Source organism: Aulonocara sp. 'chitande type north' Nkhata Bay, linkage group LG18 (assembly GCF_057382095.1).
Source record: "Aulonocara sp. 'chitande type north' Nkhata Bay isolate Kocher_YH1m ecotype deep benthic linkage group LG18, A_spYH_male_GT1.1, whole genome shotgun sequence".
Classification (NCBI taxonomy): domain Eukaryota; kingdom Metazoa; phylum Chordata; class Actinopteri; order Cichliformes; family Cichlidae; genus Aulonocara; species Aulonocara sp. 'chitande type north' Nkhata Bay.
In genome coordinates this window covers 26,871,275-26,894,720 of record NC_141361.1, presented here as the reverse complement: position 1 = coordinate 26,894,720, position 23,446 = coordinate 26,871,275, and the positions used below count along the sequence as shown (strand labels likewise).

The 23,446-nt window shown below is 41.2% G+C and overlaps 1 protein-coding gene across 2 annotated transcripts; it reads right to left on the bottom strand.

Moving 5' to 3' along the window:
- Nucleotides 1-3,430: 3,430 nt before the first annotated feature.
- LOC147308781 (BMP/retinoic acid-inducible neural-specific protein 3-like) lies at nucleotides 3,431-23,167 on the bottom strand. Of its 2 annotated transcripts, none has more exons than XM_086272356.1 (8): nucleotides 22,626-23,167; nucleotides 22,162-22,508; nucleotides 18,706-18,908; nucleotides 16,008-16,225; nucleotides 11,636-11,741; nucleotides 8,941-9,177; nucleotides 7,110-7,332; nucleotides 3,431-4,706 (listed from the first exon to the last, which is right to left on the bottom strand). In XM_086272356.1, the coding sequence occupies exons 2-8, from the start codon at nucleotides 22,422-22,424 to the stop codon at nucleotides 3,572-3,574; spliced, it is 2,385 nt and encodes a 794-aa protein (XP_086128482.1). In that variant the 5' UTR covers nucleotides 22,425-22,508; nucleotides 22,626-23,167; the 3' UTR covers nucleotides 3,431-3,571. The 2 variants fall into 2 exon arrangements, with proteins under 2 accessions (XP_086128482.1, XP_086128483.1); XM_086272357.1 differs by having other exon boundaries at nucleotides 22,162-22,456.
- Between the last annotated feature and the right edge of the window lie 279 nt (nucleotides 23,168-23,446).

Genomic DNA, 23,446 nt, shown 5'->3' with positions numbered 1-23,446 from the left:
TTGTTTCAAGACAGTGAATCTTGAAACTAGAGAAAAACTAGAGATTTTTCACTTGTTCCACTGGCAGATTTTTTCACTTAATACAAGATATTTTAGCTTAAAATAAGTGAAAAAATCTGCCAGTGGAACAAGTGAAAAATCTCTAGTTTTTCTCTAGTTTCAAGATTCACTGTCTTGAAACAAGTTCCTTTAGCTTACTGAAATGTTGCCCTGTAGCTGATTGTGTCTTATTTTAAGTGTAATGAGATAATTTTGACTAGAAATAAGACAAATATACTTGGTAAGATTTTGAGTTTTTGCAGTGTAACTCAAAGGCTGTATTAGTGGATCTGGGTCAAGTGTGTGCAGCCGAGCATCCTGTTTACCTCAACTGTTGAACCATCGTGTTCCTGGTGGACACCAGACGCAGGCTATTACACACCAGCAGGAACATAAAGTAATCAGGCCCCGGACTCTTTTAATCCAATTTTTGGTATTTTAACATAGTGATTTTATCATTAAACTTTCAGGTTTATTCAGCTGTAAAAGTGAAATCAATTTTTGCAAGTTGCCCTCCTGTTATATTTTATTAATTTTAAATTATTGACATAACTAAGAGGATTTTAAAATCATATCAAGTATCATATTTTTTTTTAAAGCAAATGTTGAGAAAGTGTATTTATAGATGATTCATTTTGTTGGAGCTAAAAGAAAAATACTTAACTGTTTTATTTCATGGCCAAAATTAGAATGTTGACGGTTTGGAGTCACATGACCGTTAACCACGTGACTTTAACTTGTTTGTCATTTTGGAAGTGGACAATCGAGGTGACAACGTAGGTTGCAAGTAATGTAGTCATACAGACCTGCATCTTTACTACAGCTAAGCTAGTATTCACCAGTGATTGCAGACCACAGGCGACTGCGAGGACCTGCTAGTGACCAAAGCAATCACAAGGAAGTTTCTGGTGCAGTGGCCTCTTTGTGACCGATTTCAGCCGGCAACGTTAAAGAACCACTTGACAGGAAGTTGGTAAATAAAATGTTTTCCCTCATGGCCGGTAATTTTAACCACTTCCTACATGGCACACAGCTTTTGAGCAATGTATGCTTGTAGTCATGTGAGAAACCTCAATAGTAGGACATCAAAAAACAGACAGGTAACACGCTTAGTGAGCGTCATCAAACTACAGTGTTTGCACTTTTACACATCCAGCCCACATGTGCTATACATCCATTCCACATCAGCACTGACGACACATCCATAATGGATCTTTAAATGAGGCTACAACCTGAAAACAGTGGAAGCAGGGGAAGCTCCGTCTACCAGCATTAAAAATCTGCATCAGACCAAAACCAAACTGGTTAACACTAGTTAAAAACAAACTAATCACAACATTAACAGCTGGAATTTAATGCCTACAAATATGAAAGCATGAAAGCACAAAAACAATATACTAGCTTAGAGTTTGTGTTGTTTCATATCTATTATGCCAGCAGTAAGACGCATATAAATCTTCTAACTCTTAGCAAGAAAGTATATTTCCAAAAATATCCCTAATGTAGTAGCTGAATTATTCCTTTAATGGGTGCACGATAAAACTTATTCTGAATCCTTGTTTGTGGCCCTTTCTTTGTAAATAATCCTGATATTTTTTATTCTGAAATTCTTAAAAGGTTTGTTCAAAAGCTCGGGGGCTGAGCACTTAGGTTTGTGGTTAATGTAACCTTTACTTTTTAATCTAAATGCTTGCCATTGGAAAACACTAATGCAGGAACTATTTTTATTTCTTTACCTCTGAAAGAAAATCGGTCGAGGATGGTGAAGAGCTTTGAATCAAACTGAAGTGAAATGAAGTAGAAACTTTTTCAAACTCATCTTAAGGACAAATTGAACCTAAAATCAAAACCTGCCTTAGCAAATCTGAGCCAAGAAAAAAAAAAAAAAAAAACCCTCTTTCTGCTTCATACTCACCCCAAAGGTGCCCTGGACTGCCTCCAGTAACAGTACGCCACATATTTAACACCCAGATGCAGAGTATTTTCTCGTTCAGAAGGTTTTAAAAGTCACACCAGATGCTCACTATTTAACCCAGGGAGTTAACTCTTGCTGGGATATGATCCAGAATAGTGTCTCCTTCACACACACACACACACACACACACACACACACACACACACACACACACACACACACACACACACACACACACACACACACACACACACACACACACACTTTTCCCTGCAGGCAGGTAAAACACACAGTGCAGCTTTGGCATATTAAATTACTGCTACAACAAACTCCAGACCATAAACAGCTTTTAAACTCTAAAACAAGAGCCCAAAGAAAAAGGCTGAGCCTGTGATGCCTGATCGCTCAGTAACAGAATGGCAGCCTGGAGACAATAAAGCTGTGTCTAAAAATTGACCAATAACATTGCAAAATCAATGTTTAAGCTCAAAGAAACCCTATGGAGGATGCAAAAAACAACAACAAAAAAACAACAACTAATAATGAAACCAGCGCCTTGAGCACATTTTTAAGCTTTGCAACATAAAGTGAAAAAGAAAAACCACCAACCAAAAAAATCAAACAAAAAAAACAAGCTTATTTCCCACAAAATTGCAGCATGATACATCATAATGTGAATGACAGTAGGGCGGTGATAGCTGTAGTATGCTCAGCACCTCATCTCACAATCAAAACTGCATCAGGTACCTCGTTCACATTCATTCTGAATGACAGCATCGGAGCAAATTGTGTCTGGCTTTAATCTTGGGAGCAACGTGTCTGGTGAATCCTGATGAAGCTGCGTCTTTGCTACAAGCTCTTTAGAAGCTCGTCTAATCAAAGCTGCTCCATGCTGCTAGCCTGCGGCTCCACTCTCGACAGCCCTTGGGGGGATTAAAGCTGATTTCCCTTTTGGCCAGAGTCACACTTGTGAGGGTCCAACTTGCTCTGGCGCAGGGTGAGAGTACTATCCTTGTCACTGACACTTTGCTTACTGTTGTTTGATGCTGGGCATGTCTCTGCGGCACCCTGGCTCATCTATCACAGTAACTGTGAATGGCATATGGGGACAGCAGAGAAACAGAGGAAGGCTACTCCCAGCCTCCCCCTTCTTTCACTATATACTTAGTAATCTGCGCTAACGCTGTTCCCTGAATGGAGACCTTGTGTTCTGAGGCTCCAGATGGGCAAAAACAACACAGCGCACACTCTCCAGTGGGATTGAGCTGAAAACTATAAAACAAGCTAGGAAGACTGTGAGGACATTTCTGATTTTGTGCAAAAGGAGACTCAAATGTAAATGTTTTGATAGCACAGTATTTGACTGTCAAACTATCAGCGCTAAATAATTAACACTGTATTGTTGATTTTCTCCTTTCTTAAGCAATTTTCAGGTGCTTTAAATCCATAAAACTACACCAAAATCTTGGTAAAAACACTTATTTTAATTGCACATTGTGTATGTATAGCACAGTCTTGGACAACAAACCACACACTTGATGTAAACCAATCCAGCTGACAATGGATACAGGCCTGTTTTGTGGCAAGGAAATAGTACAAAACATCAAATGGAGGCGCTTAACTACACAGTTTATTTGCCTCGTACTCCATATAGTTTGGTTGTCTAGCACTGAAAGTTTGCAGGGCAGTGAGTATCCTGGTCACATCGGCACTGGACAGTTTGAGTCTGTGGCGGAGCAGGCAGGCGAACAGATCCACGTGAGGGGCCCCCGGAGGCGAGAGGCGGTTGACCCTGTAGCGCAGCTCCACCAGCTGCAGCAGGGCCGAGTCCTGCGATCCCTGAGTGTACGGGTAGTCTATCTGCAGAATCAAGTCCTGGATCGCCTCGGGGTCAAAGTGCACGCTGTAACCGAACAGCTGCATGCTGTTCACCTTCATGTAGCCGATGTTGTTGGAAGGCTCCACTTCCTCCAGAGACTCATAGTACAGTGTCATGTTCCTGTTTCCTCCTGTCACTCCCACAGGGTCCCTGATATTACTCCTCAGGTAGAAATGAACTGTCTCAAAAAAGCTCTTCCATCTGTTTCCCAGAGTCAACGTCCAATTATAGCAGTCCAAGGGGATATCCAGCTTGGTCCGCTCCCAGTCGGGGTATCCGTGCTGACCTATCGGCATGGTCCAGCTCTCCGAATGGCTGCCCCCAAAGGGATTCACAAACAGCGACAGTGCTGGCTCAAAAGTGCTGTTTCTGGTGAGGCAAAATTGTAGCGTGAGTCCGAGGAGCATATGAACACGGTTGGACTTGACCCGGTTGCTCTTGAGCGTGAGCAGCATTCTTTTCCTCCACGAGGGATCAAACCAAGTGTTTACACGCACGTCGTTGCTCACAAACACAGCATGCAGGGCGATGCGCGGGTCACGCCGCTGGAGCAGGTAGCGCAGCTCCAAATCCTGCAGATCTCTGTCGCTCTCCAAACCCAGATAGGGGTCGGTGGGGTCAGGCACGGCTGACCGGCATACTCCCTGGGTCAGCGTGAAGCCGGGGTTACAGCTGGAACATCGAGTTCGGTTCTCTGTGGAACATGAGGCACAGCGGGGACCGTCACCCACCGAGCAGGGGATCAGACCCTGGCAAGGTGGATGGTTGTAGGGGCAGGAGCAGCTGCGGCTCTCATCGCTGTAAACACCAACCTGATTGTTCTCGCTGCAGTACAAGACGGAGAGAGCGTAGCTCAGCCAGAACTGCAGAGGCCTGAAGGAGAGACAACAAGTGTTTCAGTACAGCTTCAGGGATGCTGCTGTATTGGTTATTATATAATAACTCATTTGTCTTTGTCACTTTGCATCTTTTTCATGTTTTTGTGATTATACAACAAAGAAAATGTTTTGCCTAAGAAGATTAATCAAGCTTTGCACAAACAATGTGTTGTTTTGATGTGTGGCAAAAAACAATTTGAGCCAAACTCGGGCTCAGCTGGAGTCATAACAGAAAATCAGATCAAAATGAATATTGTAATTTGCTGAATTCTCATTCTGTGGTGCAGCCACTACTCTTATTTCTATCTCAAGCTTAGACTACTTTTAGAAATATAGCCACGTAGGAACGCTTTTCAAAGAGCCCTATTATGTGTCTCACAGCATGAATTTGGAGATTTTATTATGTAGAATCAATAATGTCTTAAAAAAGATTCTGTGAAACTGAACAAATCTTTGCAAGTAAGTGACAAATCCAATAATAAAAGGCTGTGATCTTCAGGTCTTTGGGGGGCACGGCATCAAAAAAGCGAGGAAAAGCTCTAAAGATGATTCAGTGAACACAGTTCATTACTGCATCAAAATTCAATTCGATTTTATTTATAAAGCACCAAATCACAACAGCAGTCGCCTCAATGCACCTCAATGTAAGGTAAAGACTCTACAATAATAGAGAGAAAACCCCAATAATCAAATGACTCCTTATTTGCAAGCACCTGGCAACAGCGGGAAGGAAAAACTCCCTTTCAACTTGAAGACATCTGCAGGAGAAACAGGCTCAGGGAGGCCAGGACCAGTTGAGAGTATGCAAGTAATAACTCTATCGTGCAATAAAAGTCATATATTAACAAGGTCAAGGGACCAAGGACAGAAGTCGGACAATTTCAGCCTGAACAGGTAACCGGCTAGTCCTTCACGCTCAACACATGTACAGCAGCAAGCAGATAGCCATGCTAACGCGTCATTAGGTAAAGACACAATGAGGAGGTGGTGACCTTCACACAGCTGAACATGAACATTTCAAAGAAGCAAACAAAGGCAAAGTGGATAAAGCTAAAGCTGTCTTGAATTCTGAGTCAGCCGCAAGCTAGCAGCCTCGATATGAGCATAGGATCAATGCAGTTATTAGGAAAACTACAGAGACGAGTGAAAAAGAGAAAAGGGTTGATTTCCTCCTATCTTGTGATGTTATAAAGTAAATATGACCTTCTTCTACAAAGGAGAGTTACCACCTGGCATTTAATGAGCCCACAGTTCAAAAGTTGAAGAGGTTCACTGGTGATCGTGGCACAGGTGACTTGCGCATCTGTGAAACTGCCGTTACTGCTGAGCAATATATGCAGCCGTCTTTTCCAGGGACTGTCTTGCTGATTTTAGCACGATAATACCAAACTGCATTCCTAATGTTGCTATAAAAATTGTCTGTGTGCTGAAGCGAGATCTTCTGGAGCATTAAGAAATGAAACAATTAAATGTTGTTTCAGCAGCAGGGACACAGTTTACCTGGCTTCAAATTGAACAATGACAAAAAAAAAAATTTATTTTCCAAAACCTTTGTACCATTTTCAGATAAATGTAGGTTTTTAATGATTTTCAATGCTTGTGTTTTTATTTAAATTTTAACAGCATCCTGCTACTAACTTTTTGAAAACAGTGTAATTAAATTGAATGAGAGGACGCATACACACACACCAAGAAAAATGATCTTCCCGGTTATCCTAAACTACTATTGAATTTCTTTTTTACGAGCAGAAGGAGTCTGATAAAGAGTGTAATTGGATTGTGGACTGAGGAGACAGTGTCTGTGTTTGAGTAGTACACTGATGGATCGTGTCATTTAGTTAATTTCCCTGCCAGAAATAGCTATCAACACAGAGTGTTCATAGGAGAGGCATAAATCTGACTGGAGTTATGACCAACGTGGTCTCTGATAGGGCTGCTCGAATAGACCGTCCAAGTGGCAGTGCTGCTGATACAGCAGCTGTAACAGTAAAAAGAAAATATAGGAATTATATATAAGCAAACTATATTACTGTCCACGGGTTCTGATAAAAAAAAAAGAAAAGAAATGAGATGACATGAGAGGTTTAAAGACGCTGGATTGATTGTGATGTAGTTTGAACCTGCCGACAGTGAAACATGGCCGTTTGGCCAGCTGGGATTCCGTTCGTCTTTCTGAGGCTGGAACAGAGAAGCCGCTTCCCTCCTGTCAGCACATTTCACCTTACTCCACGACTACTTTTCCCTCAAGTGCCTTCTAATAAGTACCGTCTCGCTCTGCTGCTTTCTTTCACTGCCTGGTGCATAAATCATTTTCACAATTATAAGTTTTGGGGAGCACCTTGGCTTAACGGGCAGCAGCATGAATACTCCTCCCTCATGTTCCTTGCTTGCTTCTTACCTGGGCCTCTGCTGGATCATTTTGGGTTGTTTTCGGCACCTCTTGCTAAGACTGAAGAGCTTGTTAGCGGTGCGGTGCGCTCTGGTGAGAAGCTGGTTGCTACTGGTCTCCAGCTGCCTGTATCGCTGTAGGAGGTTGGCATCCATCCTCCACAAGTGCTCCACGACAGATGTGTTTACAGCGAAATGGGTTGGCAGGTTCCCAACGAAGCTTTGGAACTCCTCTGGTAGGAAGGAGAACATGAATAAGTAAACTTTGCCTGTGGCCATAAACCGCAGGGTGACAATATTAAAAAAAAACAAAACAAAAAAAAACAAAACACACAAATGCATCCATTCCTCATTGTTTGTCCCTGAAAATCAAACAACCCAAAAAGGAGAAATAACAGCTGCAAAGCGCGGCGTGTTTTGATCTTTTATGCCTCTTTTTTTCAGGAGGGAACAAATGATTTTCATATTCTATGTCACACCTGTTGTCAGAATAAGTCACTGTATACCTTTAAGGCAACAAGTCTTATTAGAGAAATTGCTGTTTCTGACATTATTAATATGAAAGGGAGACATTTTGCCGCGTTAACGAGAAACGAGCGGTGCCCCTGATTAAACTTCTTTGACATTTTTTGATGCCGGAGGAAACTTATATCATGAACTGTGTCACCTCTCAGTAGTACAAAAAAACGACGCAGTGCATCCTCTCTGCCATTCTCTTTATACGCCCTTTCTAATCTCAAATACACAAAGAGACACAAACCCAGTGCACTCAGTGTCGACATCACAGGCAACAAAGCTGCGCTATAACTTTCTTCAAACATCTGAATAACCTACAGCACTGCAGTGTTTTGTGCTGTGATACAGTGGGCTCTGTTTTTAAAGCCGCTGCTGATTTTGTGCCGACGTATATCTGTGTAACTGCAGGGTAAGTGTCAGTCAAAGCTGCTAACTTCCTCTGCGATGGTTTTGTGTTTACGGTAATTACAGTCTGAAAAAGAAAGCAATAGCACATTATTACGTGCTTGGACAGAGGCCAGGTTTTGTGCAATAGCTTGTTCATTTGTTTATGTAGATAATTTTTTATGAGTTTTTTTGTGCACAGAGCTGAGAAAAATGTTTGTTCGAATCAAGCAGTTCAGTGATTTCAGGTTTTATAGGCTGTTTTCCCATTGTGTCTAAATGGACGCAAGATGAGTGTCTCCCCAAAGGGAATTACTGGCATTATTTTAAAGATAAAATTTATGAAAATTGTACAATGAAGTAATTTAATAGGAAACAATCAGCCTGGCTCTGTCTAAAAGTATTAGTATCTGTTTTAAGGACCTCTGCAGGTCACCAGTCAAATAATATCTTGTTTTTTGCGTTAAAACAACATGTAGTGGATTTAGAGGGTCGCTTGTGAGACTATTCCTAGACTAAAAAAAATACAAATCATGTTTGATATTTCCTGTACATGTTTTTATGTTCACAGCACTTTGATGAGAACAGATGGATTTAAAAGAAAAATCACTAAGAGCAGCCCTAAGCAACTTGAGAGCATCAAAGCCGTCATTTGATTTGACACAATGACTGACAGGTCTCTTGATTTGAAGTCTGGCAGCTGTCAGAGTTTGACAGCTAAGAAAGCATTCTGAACATAAAACAAGACTTTTGTTTTAAGACTAAACTTTAAAGTGTTTTGTTCTTGAGGAAAAAAAATGACCTTAGTCCCAAAGCACGTACTTTTGAGGAGGATTTTAAAAGCCACTGTTCCACCCGTGTGTTTTCTTTTTCTTTTTTTTGTGAAAGCACTTTTCAAGCTGACATTTTCAAGTCCCATTTTGAAGGAATTTCTGACTCACCAGATTCCTCAAACTCCTTGTAGGTCAGCCTCCAGGCGTCTCTGATGCGCAGCAGGTTGTTTTCCAGAGTGGCCAGGTCAGAGCGAGGACAGTTACACTGTGGGAAGTCCACGCTGCAGTCACACCAGCAGTCACTGTTCTTGCAAACAAACTGGCCCTCAGATTTGCAGCCAACGTAGTTGAGAGCTGCCTGAATGAAGCGGCTCCGCAAATAGCCTGGAAGGATGACCTGCAGCCCTGCGGAGCACCACAGACGAGACACACGAGGGAAAAAATTAATAAACTATTAAACATGTGAAAGAGCGGCTGATTCATCCTCATAGAAAAAGCAGTCTGAGTAGCAAAAGTGAAAACATTTGAACACGTCTTGTTAGTTGCTGTAGTTTACTGTTGTCTAAAAATGATTAATCTTACATACATAATCCTGCGCTGTACTTCCAAGATAAACAAATATGTATTAATCCACCATTTAAAGCAGTCCTCTAGCCTGTTTGACTCAGCCTTTTCAGACGTTTACTTACTACTAGAAAGGAACAATTAAAAAAAATGATAAAAAAATAATAAAGTAGTTCTGTATTTTCAAAGATTTATATCTTTAGTATTAAACAGTGGATTATTGTAGATTGCAGGAAGGAAGTTGGAATGAACAAATATGCGAATGTCTTTTTTAATGGTTATGTTGATGCAGCCTTGCATCATATGTATACCCGGAGCAAGAGGCAGGGTACACCTGGAACAGGATAGGCTCTCCCGCTACCCTGATTAGGATAACCTGAAGACAGCGGATGGATATGCTGATGTAGCCTTCATTAAAGCATTAAAGCAATTTTCACAGTGTGGGAAATAAGCTTCATGGATCTCTCAGGAACATTTAGTAGCTATAAATAAAATAAATAAATAATTGAAATAATAACTACTGTAGCTATTTAGCTTAGCTTAGGGAGGCGATAACAAGCTTGGCTATATGTAAAAACCTCCACTACTGGCACCTAATCGTTGTCTCATTACTAACGATCGGTCATTTTCGACCGGCACACCAAAAAAGTACAAATGTTGAATAAAACATGCAAAATTGTATGCAGACTAATACAACTTATTTTATGTGCCGAAATCCTTTTTTTTTTTTATTTTAAACATGGAGTCTTAGATCAGTCTGATCAAATTAACTATATTTTTCTGAAAAAAAAAGAAAACATGAGGGTTAATCACAAATGACTATTCTGCAAACTGTTTGAAGTCTAGATGAATCACATGATGACCACAAATTCTGACTTCACCCTAACTCAAAGGCTCTGACTAATCCTAGATGGCTACCCAGGCGAGTGAAGCCTAGAATTTCCACTAGTGACCAGTCAGCAATGATAAAGTGATTCACAACAAGCGAATCGCTTTCTGTGTGGACAGCTCTTAACTGTCTGCAAAATGTGCATCAGCATCTTTAAATTCAAATGATCATGAATCAATGAAGCTTTCTAACGTGTGTTTAGCAGTGCGATGGCTGCAGTTACAGCCACACAGTGGTAATGTCTACCAAACATTAGTGTTACAATAGAGACTTACGCATAACACTACACTTTCATTTTAATGTCTTTAAATACAGGATTTAATTTAGAGGGTAATAAAGAATTGGTTTTGGTTTAGAATTAATTTACTTGTACAATCGCATAATACTGTATTCTAAAATAAGTGCGCACGTTGTAGTTTACACTGTTATGTGTATGATTTACTCTTTGTTTTCTGAGTGACCTCAGTGGCAGCTGCTCCCACTCCCTTGGTTGATGAGCTAAGAGGCGGAGCAAGCCTATATGAGACCTGCAAATTGGGTCATACCACAACTCTGGATCATGGGGGGGAAATGGAATTAGGGGTTTTTGTGTTCTACCCCTTTGTGTTTATGTGGGCTGATTTAAGTTTCCCCTTTGACTTGTTTAGGGAGTTCAGTTTGTTTGAGTTAGTAGTATTGTTGTCAGCTTTTAAGTAGAGTTCTGTTACTTTGACCTCTTTTATGGGCCCAAGATTTAGATTTTTCTGTATAATTTAACCAAGTTTGTTTTTGGGTAAATTTAAAAAAAACTTGTTTTTGGACTTTAACCTGTGCTTGACTTTCCTTCACTGCTCGGTCCATCACAAGCAGTGAAAGTGAGCGTGTTTCAGTTTTTTAGTGTAGTTTTGGTGCTTAAACCCAACCAAACAGCAAGTAAAACTGAAGTAAACACTGAATAAAAGTGACATTTAAAGCACTTCCACATGATACTTCAGTTCCAGTCTTCTGATTAACAAAGACCATTTGATCTGCCCGCTCATCTAGACTTTGTTCTTGTAAGTGGAAACGTTCCTGCATGTCGTTACATGATTCAATCAAATGGAAGGGACAAATGTCCAATACGATTATTTAGTTGGAGGACTTGGTGGTCATTATCATGGTTAGAGTTAGTCAGTCGGGGAACCTTTGGATATTCTGCTGATTTTTTCTCTGCTCTTTCCAACTGGAATGCAAGATAACCGTGTTTGTATTCTGTCTGAGCTAATAAAAGGTTAATTAGTTTTGTGATTGCATTTCAGCAAATACCCTCTTTCAGTCTTCAGACAGTTTACCTACATGTAGCCAAAGCCCGCTCAAATTTTATTGAACCAACAGAACGTGCTCTGCAGATGAACTACTGGCTCCCAAATCAATCTTAAGGTTAAAATTTACCCTGCAGCTGAATCTTGTTTTCAGGACTGTGAACCAACACGGAGCTGACTGTGTCCAGATTGTCATAGTTGCTGCATCCGAGCGGCCCGGTTCTTGTTTCAGTCACCTGGAAGCACATGAAGAGAAAACAGTGTTATGAACGCTCGCTCTGTCAGCAGTCGCCCCCGTTTTCACCCCTCCATCTGCGTTAATAGGTAGAAAACAACTGATAATCTTGGTTCTGCATGGATTACTTGAATATTTTCTTTTTCTAAAGAAAGGTCAAAAGAACATAAAAATCCTCATCAAAGATGCATTTTATGTCTTAAAAGAGCTTGGTATTCAATGAGTCACGGTGAAGTAACACTGAAAAGGTCTTCAATTAGAAAGCTTTCTCTCCTCACACAGAATAATTTGTTCTGATGTGAGGGAAGGAAATCAACTTCCCTCTGACTGAAAAACTTTAAACTGACTCACTTCTCTGCATCTCTAACAGTAAACAATCCCAATGTTAAAGCTAGAAATTCAAAAACACATATCGGGTATTTATATCTTGTGGGGACCAGTGTTGGTCAAGTTACTTGAAAAAAGTAATCAGTAACTAATTACTGATTACTTCCCCCAAAAAGTAATCCCGTTACTTTACTGATTACTTATTTTCAAAAGTAATTAATTACTTAGTTACTTGGTTACTTTTTAAAAACACGATTTACAACCTGAATAGGTGATAAAGCGATAGCTCTTTCAGCCCAATTCTACTTTTTCTACATAATCCATCATACAAAATGTAATCAAATGGAAAAGTCTCCTTTTTTAAAACTTGTTTTATTAGTTTTAATCTTTTAACTTTATGCATCAAGCAAAAATAAAATTATATGCACCATTCTCTGACTTGAATAAATTAGTTTAACATTTAAACCTATTTTCTGCACGTTCCAGCACATAAAATAATTGTTTTTTTGTGTGTTTACACTCAGTCTTTCAAATAAATGCAAGTAAAACAGCAGAAAATAAATAAAATCAAAGACTCAGCAGCCCTTTTGCTCTATTTTCACCTGTAAAGCAGGACTGTGGTAGGCGGAGGTTTACCCTGGTGCAGGTGTGCTGCAGCGGTGTGGAAGAATCCGCGAGTTTCTCTGTGAATTTCCCATTATGTCATAGCGCACTCGGTGCTTGCTTGGAAGTTTAGGGGTTTTTTTTCGCTGTAAAAAGACGTTTTCTTCCCACGCACAACGGACACTAATGTTTTTGTCACTTTTTATGGAATCAAACTCAAAGTAAGGTCAGTACTTCCACGCTTTAAACGCTGCACGCTCATACTCTCTCCCACAATCGATATATTATCCATTGTTGATCTGCACACAGCTGTTTTCACGAATGTCGCACTTGCTTACGTCACTGTCATAAGACATTCTCGCAAAAAAAAAATCACGGTTTTAGTAACGCAGTAACGCAGCGTTCCTACGGGAAAGTAACGGTAATCTAATTACCGTTTTTGCAATAGTAATCCCTTACTTTACTCGTTACTTGAAAAAAATAATCGGATTACTGCCCATCTCTGGTGGGGACATCTAATTGACATAATGCTTTCCCTAGCCCCTTACCCCAACCCTAACCATGAAAAATGAATGCCTAACCATAACCCTAAACCTATAACTCAACTGTAACCCTGTCACTAAAACCACATTTTGAATCTCAAAAATGCCTTCAAACTTGCAGGGACCAGGATTTTGGTCCCCATAAGTATAGTAAACTTCCTATTTTTGGTCCCCACAAAGTTAGGAATACACACACACACGCACGCACACACACACACACACGCACACACACCTTCCCATTTCTCACCGAATTTCTGTTACCATCTGTGATTTTAATGCACGGCTATTTATCTCATAAAATCTAGTGTTCATCTTCTTCTGCTCTCCTCTCTTTCTCTCACACTGATCTTCAGTCTGCCTAAACTCCACACCTGCTGCAAAATGGCAAATGAATTTATGTCAGCCTGGCTGAAAATTAATGGAATGATATCTTTAATCCATCAAGCTGATGCATAACCAGAGGAATGCGCTCTCATTTTGGGAGGGCACTTGTCTTCATCAGTGGCTACTCACTTTAGCATCTACATTTGCCCCTTGGGCTGATTAATGCGCACACCCTAATAGCCACTTCAGACGATAAAATGGATGATTGGTGTTTCATACAACAGGACACACAACCGCCCCTCGCTTCGCTCCCCTCTTTAAAGCTTGCCACAGAGTGCGGGGTAACTTAGAAAGCCTGCTTCGTGCAATACTGCTTGAAGAGTCACTTAATTAGGGTGTTATAGGTGGTCAGCTATAAACAGTCAAACGCTTCATTTTTCAAAATCTGCTGTTCCCGTTTTCCTCGCATGCTGAGAGATTTTCATGATAATAAACCACTGGTGAGGGGAAAAAACAGGAAAAACAAATTTGAAAGACTTAGTGCTACCCTGCAGTCACAACAGGTGAATCTCCTAAGTGTCAGGCCAATTCTGTAAATAAGCATTCGCTCTTAATCCTACCTGATTAAATAAGTTATGGGAGAAAAGTCCCTGAGCTGGTATTAAAGGATTTATTAGTGTAAGTTGTCTTCAAGTTGAGTTAGCCAAATGTCCTGAATTAAAACTTTCTTCTGCAAATGTGTCAGTAATCCTAAGAAACATCTGCAAGTTGATATTTAATTTTATATTATTTCATACTTTCATAACAATGCTTCATCTGTGGTGAATTTAACTCCATTATATTTATTTTAACCATTTAATTTTTACCTTTAATCGTGATCATATATTAAAATACAGCAGCAAGGAAACTGATCAAAAACTAAGTAATTATTCTGTTGTTGAGAATAGAATAGAATAGAATAGCCTTTTATTGTCATTGTACATGTATAACAAATTGTAACTTGTTTTCTACGATTTTAGCAACACAGTACCTAATGAAATCAAATGATTTAGAGAATCTGGAGAAATCTCTGTGTGCAAGAAACAAGGCCCGAAATCAGTATTGGATACCTGTAACCTTTAGGCCTGCAGGCTGCACTGCACTAACAACAGGCCTGATTTTGCCATGGAAATCACTGCATGGGCTCAGGACCGATTCAAGGAAACACTGTCTGTGAACACAGTTCATTGTGCCATCCACAAATGCAGGTTAAAGCTCCATCAAACAGACAAAGACACAAAATGAGAACACAATCCAGAAATGTAGCCATCATGTATTCAATTCAATGTTATTTATATAGTGCCAAAACACAATAACAGTTGCCTCAAGGTGCTTTATATTGTAAGGTAAAATCCCTACAATTACACAAAGGAAACAGAAAACGCCAACAATCATATGACCCCTTATGAAGAAGTGCTTTGGCGACAGTGGAAAGGAAGAACTCCCTTTTAACAGGAAGAAATCTCCAGTAGAACCTGGCTCAGGGAGCGGCGGCCGTCTGCCACGACCTGTGTGGTCAGACGACTCAACACAGGAAATTATTTTTGGAAAACATGGATGCCGCATCATCACTGAAGAGGAGAGGGCTTGCACATCCGGAAAGATGCCATCAGTGTTTAAAAGGTATACGCTAGTTTTAGAACAACATATGCTTCCACCCAGATGATGTCTTTTTCAGGGAAGGCCTTACATATTTCAGCAAGACAATGCTAAACCACATACTGCATTTGTTACAGCAGCATGGCTTCACAGTAGAAGAGTCCAGGTCCTGAACTGGCCGACCTGCAGTCCAGACCTCTCCAGCTAAAAACATCTGGCATTCATAATGAGCTAATATTTTTCTTAAAATGATACATTTTTCTCAATTTAAACATCTGACATGTTTTCTATGTTCTATCATGAATAAAATGCGGGTTTGAGAGATTTGCATATAATAGCATTCTGTTTTTTCTTTCCATTTTAAAGAGACTCCAAACTTTTTGTTTGTTTGCATTCAGCATGTCTAAGATCATGTAGGCATGTAAGCATATGCTACAAATGACTAGGTCAAAGTGGAAATACTACAACACGGGGTTACATGGATACTGTAACTTAAAAGGAAACTAAAGAAAAAAAACACCGCCTTAAAAACCCCCAGTATTTCACTGGTCCATACTGACCCACGCCGGGTCAATTTAAGCCAGGCGACGAAGACAGAAGTTATTTTCTTTCTCCCCAAAGTCATTCCCCGAAGCCACGTTCACTTTAACAGAAACCAAAAACCCACCCAGCCCGACTCCCAGCTTCATATCAGGCTTTCCCTCATGCAAATGCTTGAGGCTAACAAACCGCAAGGCAGGAGAACAACACGGCTACCTTCAGGCAGTGAATGTCTGGCGTTTCATTTCCCAGCAGATTGCTGCTGTATTTACAATTTCCCTCCTTCAACATACCCGTATGGCAGTGGATGCGATTTGGAGGTGGTGTAGCCTCCGCAGGGTGCTCTCTCTGTCTGTGAAGTAGGAAGCAGCCAGCTGGTGGAGAGTTTCCAGGGTCACGGTCCCTGTAGTATTTGAGTTCCTGTTGCTGCCCCGGCTGCCCTCGCCCCCTGAGGGCGAAGACTCCTGGCTGAGCTTCCTTTTGTCCACAAATATTGTCAAAGACTCCTCCCCTGGTAACATTTAGGCAGAGGGATGAGAGGTTCATTAGCTCCAGCAGAACGCCACTAATCACCTTTCATTAGTATCTTTTCAGACTAGATAGAAAAGCACAGTAGTCATTAAGTACTGTGGGGGAACTGATGGTTTGGATGATTAGAGGAAAAGGCACAGGCAAGGTCTCTGCATCTATTAAACTCCTGGTGAATAAAGAGAGCTCACTCACCGTCGTTAATCAAATTTCCTTAATTATTTCAATTATTTTAATTATGATGGAAAAAAATGACTTGGAAAACAAAATCAGGTTAGCGCCGGGCTGTTCTTAGGTGAATTCTATATAACGGTCAAATCACCAGCAGTGAGAAGAAAAAAAGACACGTTTGATTAAGTATAAGATTTATAGATTCACGTGCACTTTGGAAAGTCAGCCCTGACAATGAAAACTGCAGTCTTTTTGTGATGCCGTTGAACTTCCTACCCTAGTAGTTAATTTCTTTCTGCAACTCACCTCATCTTCCTCCTGTTATATTTTCCCAGGTCTTTCTCTCCTATACTATCTGAACAACGTTCACCAGAGAACAGATTTGAAAATAGCTGCATTCACTACTGAGTCAAGAGGACATTAATAAATTCTTTTACTTTCCCTCAAAAGCGTCTCAGATTTGAGCCAGATGAGGAATGAGTGCCTTTTGAAGGGAGCTGCAGGTGTTCTTCAGCGAACCTTAACAACATGCCGTAACTGTCACAGCAGGTCTGAGTCACTTTATCTGTACTTACTTTATTGGCACTGTTCTCCAACTGTTTCCTCACCACTAGCGCTCGAAAAGCATCACTCCGTGCGGCCTGACCTTTGTAAATTTGAAAGCTTCTGTGATAATTCGTATTTAAACTTGCGGGGAAATAAAGCTCTTCGAATTAAATTTAATTAAACTGTCAGCGCAGCTGAACCTCTGTAAGGAGAGTACACTGTCAGTGTATATGAATATGCCCACCTCCAGTCAAACAAGGATCAATACAAATTTTCCTTATAATAAGCCAGACTGTTAGTCTTTCTTATTTCCCTACAGATGGGATTATATGTGCCTCAGAAGAGCCACGCCAGTTTAACCTGCCCTCACCTCCCCCATATAAAATATTCAATCATTCATCTGATTCTGTTTCTGCTCATGTCTGGTTTCCAACCAGGCAGCTGTCCTCACATATGAAGATATTAAAAAGATGTTAAAAGATGTGGCTAAAAAGCCCTGTGAAAATGTGGCATCTTATCTCATCTTATGCACTTAAAAATCATCTAGAAAGATGATGAGCATTTTTCTTTTTCCAAAATGACACAAAACTGTTGCGTTGTTAAATCACATGTTTACGTTTTCTGATCTGACCCTGCTTTGGTGAAGGCTAATAATCGTTTTCACCCAGTTTGGTCTGCTGACATCGTCTTAACTCTGAACACTGCTATAGCCGAGTATTACAGCAGCAGTTATATGAAACGAGTCACACTGATCAAGCATCCCTTGTGGCAGGTGGTTATCAAAACTCTTACATGTGATGATTGCAAAAATAACAAGCAAACAGTCTTATGCTTTGAAGATCCACATTTTGTTGATGCATCTATCCACTCTGACCTCTGAGACAATGCATCCTGCAGACCACAGTGCTGCCAAAAAAAAAATCTAATAACACAGTTCACCTGAACTTGAACTCATTCAGTTTTTGAGCGATGTAGCTGATGTTTGTAGGTGGTAAAGGTGACTCTGGGTGAAACTGACGTCTGGTACATGAAGTGTTGATAGTGTTTATTTTATCAGGAAGCTTCTATATTGCCTTTTAGGAGGACCATTTGCTCAGTATAAACTGGGTTTCAGTCTATCTGACAAGAACTTCTCAAAGCACTGGGAATTGTGACTTGTGTGACGTTGTTATACATCAACAACACTTTGCGACTATTGCATCTTTGTGGGTGGGTTTCATGACGAATTTCTAATAATTTTGTAGACACTAACAGACAGAGTGCATGGCCAGTGTTGGTTTTCGACCAGTTGCTGTATTTTGGGGCGTAAGAGAAAACTGCCAGCTACTGTTTTTTAGCCAAATACTTCCCTCAAATCAGTGCCGTTCATTTACAGCATGCTCTGTGATAGCAGTTAGCTTAAGAAAAGAAGAGAAAAACTAATTGCTTATAAATGACAGCATTTCACAGCAGTGACAAACCTCTGTTCACGGAACCGTGCCGGTTTGGCAGCTAAACAAAAATATCATATCTGTCGTTCTCCCGCCTACCACAAATCACTTGTTGTACGCTAATCTGGGGCGATTTGATTCCTTTTTGTACGCCAAAAAACACTGATCCAGAAAAATCATTACATGCTTTGTTGATTCAAAAGCAGCAGACAGTAAAAAATCTGTGCCCCATATGCTAGAAAAAAAAATGAACAAAAATCACATTAGAGGCTATGTGGATCAGGCTCGCTTTGAAGCTCAGACTACTCTACTGTACCTCCCAGAGTGGCGGAGAGGAGAAAGTGGGTGCCGTATTTCTTGATTAGACTCTCTGTAATCATCTGAAGGGTTGGTCTCCTCCCCAACTGCCGGATGGCGTGCACAAAGTCAGGGTCGAGGGGCAAAGCCAAACCCCTGCCGCCACCAAAATTGTCCAGCTTCTCCACAGCCAGGCTGTTCACCTTCCATCGACCAAATTCCCTAGAAACACCACACAAACACACACACAGGTTTGCTCACTCTGTTAAGGTCTTTAATTGTGTGTAAGGCCCCGGGCTGCTATTTAACAAGCTGCGTTGAGAGGAAAGCAATATTTGAAAGTGTGTTACCCTCACTGAGGCACACGCTGCTGTATACTTATGGCTCACATACATGGTGGACACAGAGGAAGCAGTAACGCCAAGCGATGAAGCTGTAATGCTCAGCGGAGCTTAACAATATGCCTCTGATGTACAAGAAACTACCCTGAAAAACCTTTTTTCTATTTTTTTTACTTAAGGGATTATACGGCAAGTAGTGATTGAATGTTTATCGATTGTCAGCTTTTTACCAGGCAATTGTAAAAAAGGATGTTATATAAGACAGCTGTTTCTTTCTTCTTTCTTTTGGCCTTAAATGCTCTCATTTGAAACTCATGTAACAGTATTTATTATATAAGAGTGGATACATTATATAGATTGTAGCAGTATTACAACAATCGGTTCTGCTACTAGCACTGGGTTTAGCAGCTATGATTTAACCATTCAATCAGCACTTTAATAGAGCACCGCTCTATTAGAGCTCTGCCAACTTGCTAACTAGTTTTAATGCACTTTTAATCCAAGCAAGAAGGTTTATTTTTCTGTTTATTTATTTATTTATTTTTTATGGCAACCCGAGGCCTTAGGCTGTGGACAGCAGACTGTTAGCGGATTTAAAAAACAAGACATAGTGTGCACATTTGTCTTAATCTTTGGACATAAGTTGCTGGCGGTACAGCAAATATATTTGGAGTGCAAATATATCACTGATCTCAACAGATTAGCAGCACTCATTCTCAGAACCATGATAAAGTAAAAAATAATAGACCAGGCTGACAAAAAAATTAAAATATGAATAGATAGCTTTTCAACCTGCCTATTTGTTAAATCTTAAAAGCTTGGAGATTACTCTGGTTCAAAAGTAATAGTAATGCAGCACAGATTTATCCTCATGTTCATCCGAAAATCAAACGTGTGGATACCCTCCCCCTCCCCCGTGTATAAGTGCACCAAGTTGAGAATCACTGTTACAGTTGACCGATGTCAGCTTTGAGTAACCTGCGCCTGGGTACAACAAAACTCGTTGGGTTCCAAAGTGGCAACCCCCACAGCATCAGGAAAGGTGCAAAAAAAAGAGAAAAAAATAAAGAAAATAAAGCCCCACGACATCAGCTGCCATGATTTGTCACCCCGTGCCCTTTAGACACGAGCCTCGCTGAACTCTAGATACTCACAAACCCTCGCTCTCCATTCCCCACAGCCCCTCCCTCTGCAGCGTCAGTTAACATCCACCTCTCCCACGGTGCTTGCCTGCTGCTCTGTGTACCTCCCTCTCCTTCTGGGAGGTCATCAAATCACTGCCATGAGAAAAATGATCGGCAAAGAAATAATTGGGGGAACCGGGACTGTGTGGAGTGTGTCATTACGGCCAATCATCGTAACGAGGGGACAGGATGAGTGTCTCTCTCTGGTGGACAGATGAATATTGCAGATCTAGCCCAGGGTTAGCCTACAGCTACTCCATCAGCATGCACTGGTGGAAAAACAGAAGCGCTGTAGGAATGGGCTGGCTTATGTAAACGTGGAGGCTTACTGTACGCATAGAAAGCAATCAGAAAGTGATGAAAACACTTTATTGGGGGGTGGGGGGGTTGAAACTATACAGGAGCAGCTGTATGGGGGGGAGCTAGCTGACAGCGTAATCGCATGCTTTGCTTCCACATGACTGACAGCCACGTGAGCTTTAGTATGGTGTGCAGCTATTACAGAGGTCAGAGCAGAACTGCAATTTAAATCCCCCGGCACTTTAACACAGCACACCTATAGAAAATATGAAGTGTCTACAGCATTGTAGGGAGTGCATAAAATACAGTTATTATTAAAAAAATGCCTTCAGTGTTCCCACAGTTTATTAAATGCCCTCCCTTATCTCTAAACCATTAAATAAGTCTCATTAGGCAGAGAGGATGAAAACTGCTTTAAAAAGACTCTCCTGTCAGTTATCATCTTGTTACAGCAGGTTTTTATCTCAGTTAGAGTCATCCTTAAAATCCTTAATCCCTAATCCTAAAACCAGCCTTTGGCTTAAAATATGTGAGCAAGGCATCTGAGAGGATACAGGGCTGACTGCTGTAGGGTGAAAGATCCTTAAGAGGTGAGATGTCAGCCAGCCATTACCAGTGATGAGTGCCTTTCCAGTCCAAGCTGTCTGCTTCTTTGATACTTTTTTAATGATTTCCAGTAATTACTGGAAACAAGGAGGCTCAAGTCAGAGGACTCTTGGGACATTGTCACACTGGGTCCATTGAAAAAACACAGGTGTCACGACGAGATAAACACCAGAGTCTTAAAGATTTCTGGGAAAAGATAATGGAGCGATTGATTTATAGCACAGCTAAAGATGCACACAAAGTCTTTCCTTCACTTTGCTAAACCCTTGGCGATTTTCTTCTTCTTTTTGCCACAGAAATGAAAATTTCTTCTCAAACCGACCCCGCAGGACTGCAGGGACAGTGACAAAATATCAACACACACGGGTCCTCCACACGAATTATAAACACAAAATATAATTCAGACCTTTTTACTGCACGTCTGCAACTCAAACCCCCGAGCCATGAAGGGAATGATCGATAAATACCTAAAAGTTAAATCAGAGCAGAAATATATTGCTTTAGGAAAAGTTTCTGGAAAGGCAGCAAAGTGCAGCTGGCAGATACTGCAGGAAGTCCCTGAAGGGATGAAGCTCGACTGTCCACGCACAATCCATGGCATTAACTCTTGCTGCAGGGGTCATTTAGAAACACCAGCAACAGCAAAAAGCACCAGGTTAAAAAGAAGAAGATAATAAAGAAACAAAGCAAAAGAAAGGAATAAATGCCTGCTGTTATTCAGATGACAGATGAGCTTTCAGCAGGAAAGGGCCCTCTGCATGCTTACAGCAGTTCTTCTGATTTGCTCATCAGCTTGCAACTAATTTGGTGCAGGTGCGGTACCTGTGAGAGCAATCCTGAGAGTGTGCAGGATTGCATTCCACACACACTACAGCAGCTGCTGTCACCGATAAGTTGCTCTCTTGCTGAAATTGCTCATCAGTAAAATTATCCAGTAACACGTCTGGAATGAAAAAAAAAAAGGCAAGTAGCCTACTCATAATCCATACCTGAAACTCTCTCACACACAAAACATTACACGCGTTAAACACACACACTTCTCACCTATAGATCTTGTATCTGGTGCTGAAGCCCTGCTGGTACCTCTCCGCAGCCTCTGTGTACTCCAGGGACTGCTGGAAGGGGCCCTTATCCGACAGCAGCCAGCCCAGGGAGCCGGGGGAGCCGTCGCCTCGTCCGGCGGCTGCGGCTCCAGTGGCAGTGGCGGCCCTGGAGGTCCAGCAACAGCACCAGCAGAGCCAGAGGCTGAGAGCTGCCCCCTCCCATAGCAGAGACAGCCGCTTATGACTGATTCTCTGACAGCTCATGCTTCACCCAGCGACACCTCATTCTCTCCAGACTGAGAGGAGAGGACAGATAATCAGGGCTGAAAAGTAGCGCGTCACGCTGATCTGGAGGTTTGTCGGAAAAATTATTTCAAAGCAGTGATACCTCAGAGTTAATGAACAAGAAATAATAGCAATTAAACGTTTTTCCTTCTCCTCCTCCTTCTGCCAAGACACACTCACCTGATTTGCAATAAGAACCAAAAGGATGCGCCCGAAGATGAACTCCTGCGATCTCGCCACAGCCAAGAATAAAAGCTCTCCGAATCAGCGATCCGACACAATGAATGAATTCGTAATGTGTCCTCTCTTCACAGAGAGCTACTCCAACTTGGGTATTTTTCTGCTCCCGCCCAACTTTTTCTCTCTCTTTTCTTTTCTTTTTTTTATTTTATTTCGGAAGACGTTGCTCCAGCATCCGCGCATCCATCCGCTCCTCGGTGAGAAGTTGAAGCGGCGGAGGCGGTGAGACGGCGGAGTTCATTGCGAGGACGTCCGTGCGGTCACAGATAGTTCCAGAGGTTGAACAGGGGGGGGCAGATTTAAACAGAGTGAGTGGGACACCCTGTAGCTCTGTTTGATCGCTAAATTGTCTGTTTAAAAAGATTTAAAAGAAAAAAACAAATCTTGACAGACGCTGTAGGCGCTTATATCTCCTCTTTGCTGTGTGTGAGCTGGTGGATGAATGAGTGCCTGCTTCAACAAAGAGACCTTTTCTTCCCTATTTTTTTTCCAAGAGAGATAGCAAGAGGGCGAGCAAGTGCATCATGATGAGGCTGGCAGGGTAATATATACAGTATGATCACTGAGTGTACTTAAGTTTGGAGATGAGTGGAGTGATGATGCATCAGGACTGCATCCATCACTCACCATTATCTTCACTTTATTCATTATTATTTCCCATCACAGCTTGTCTCTCCCTGGGTGAATATTGCCCATTAAAGTCTGATAATAGGCTAATTATCTCGCGGTGTTTCTTTTGTCCCCCCCCTTACTAGTTCTGT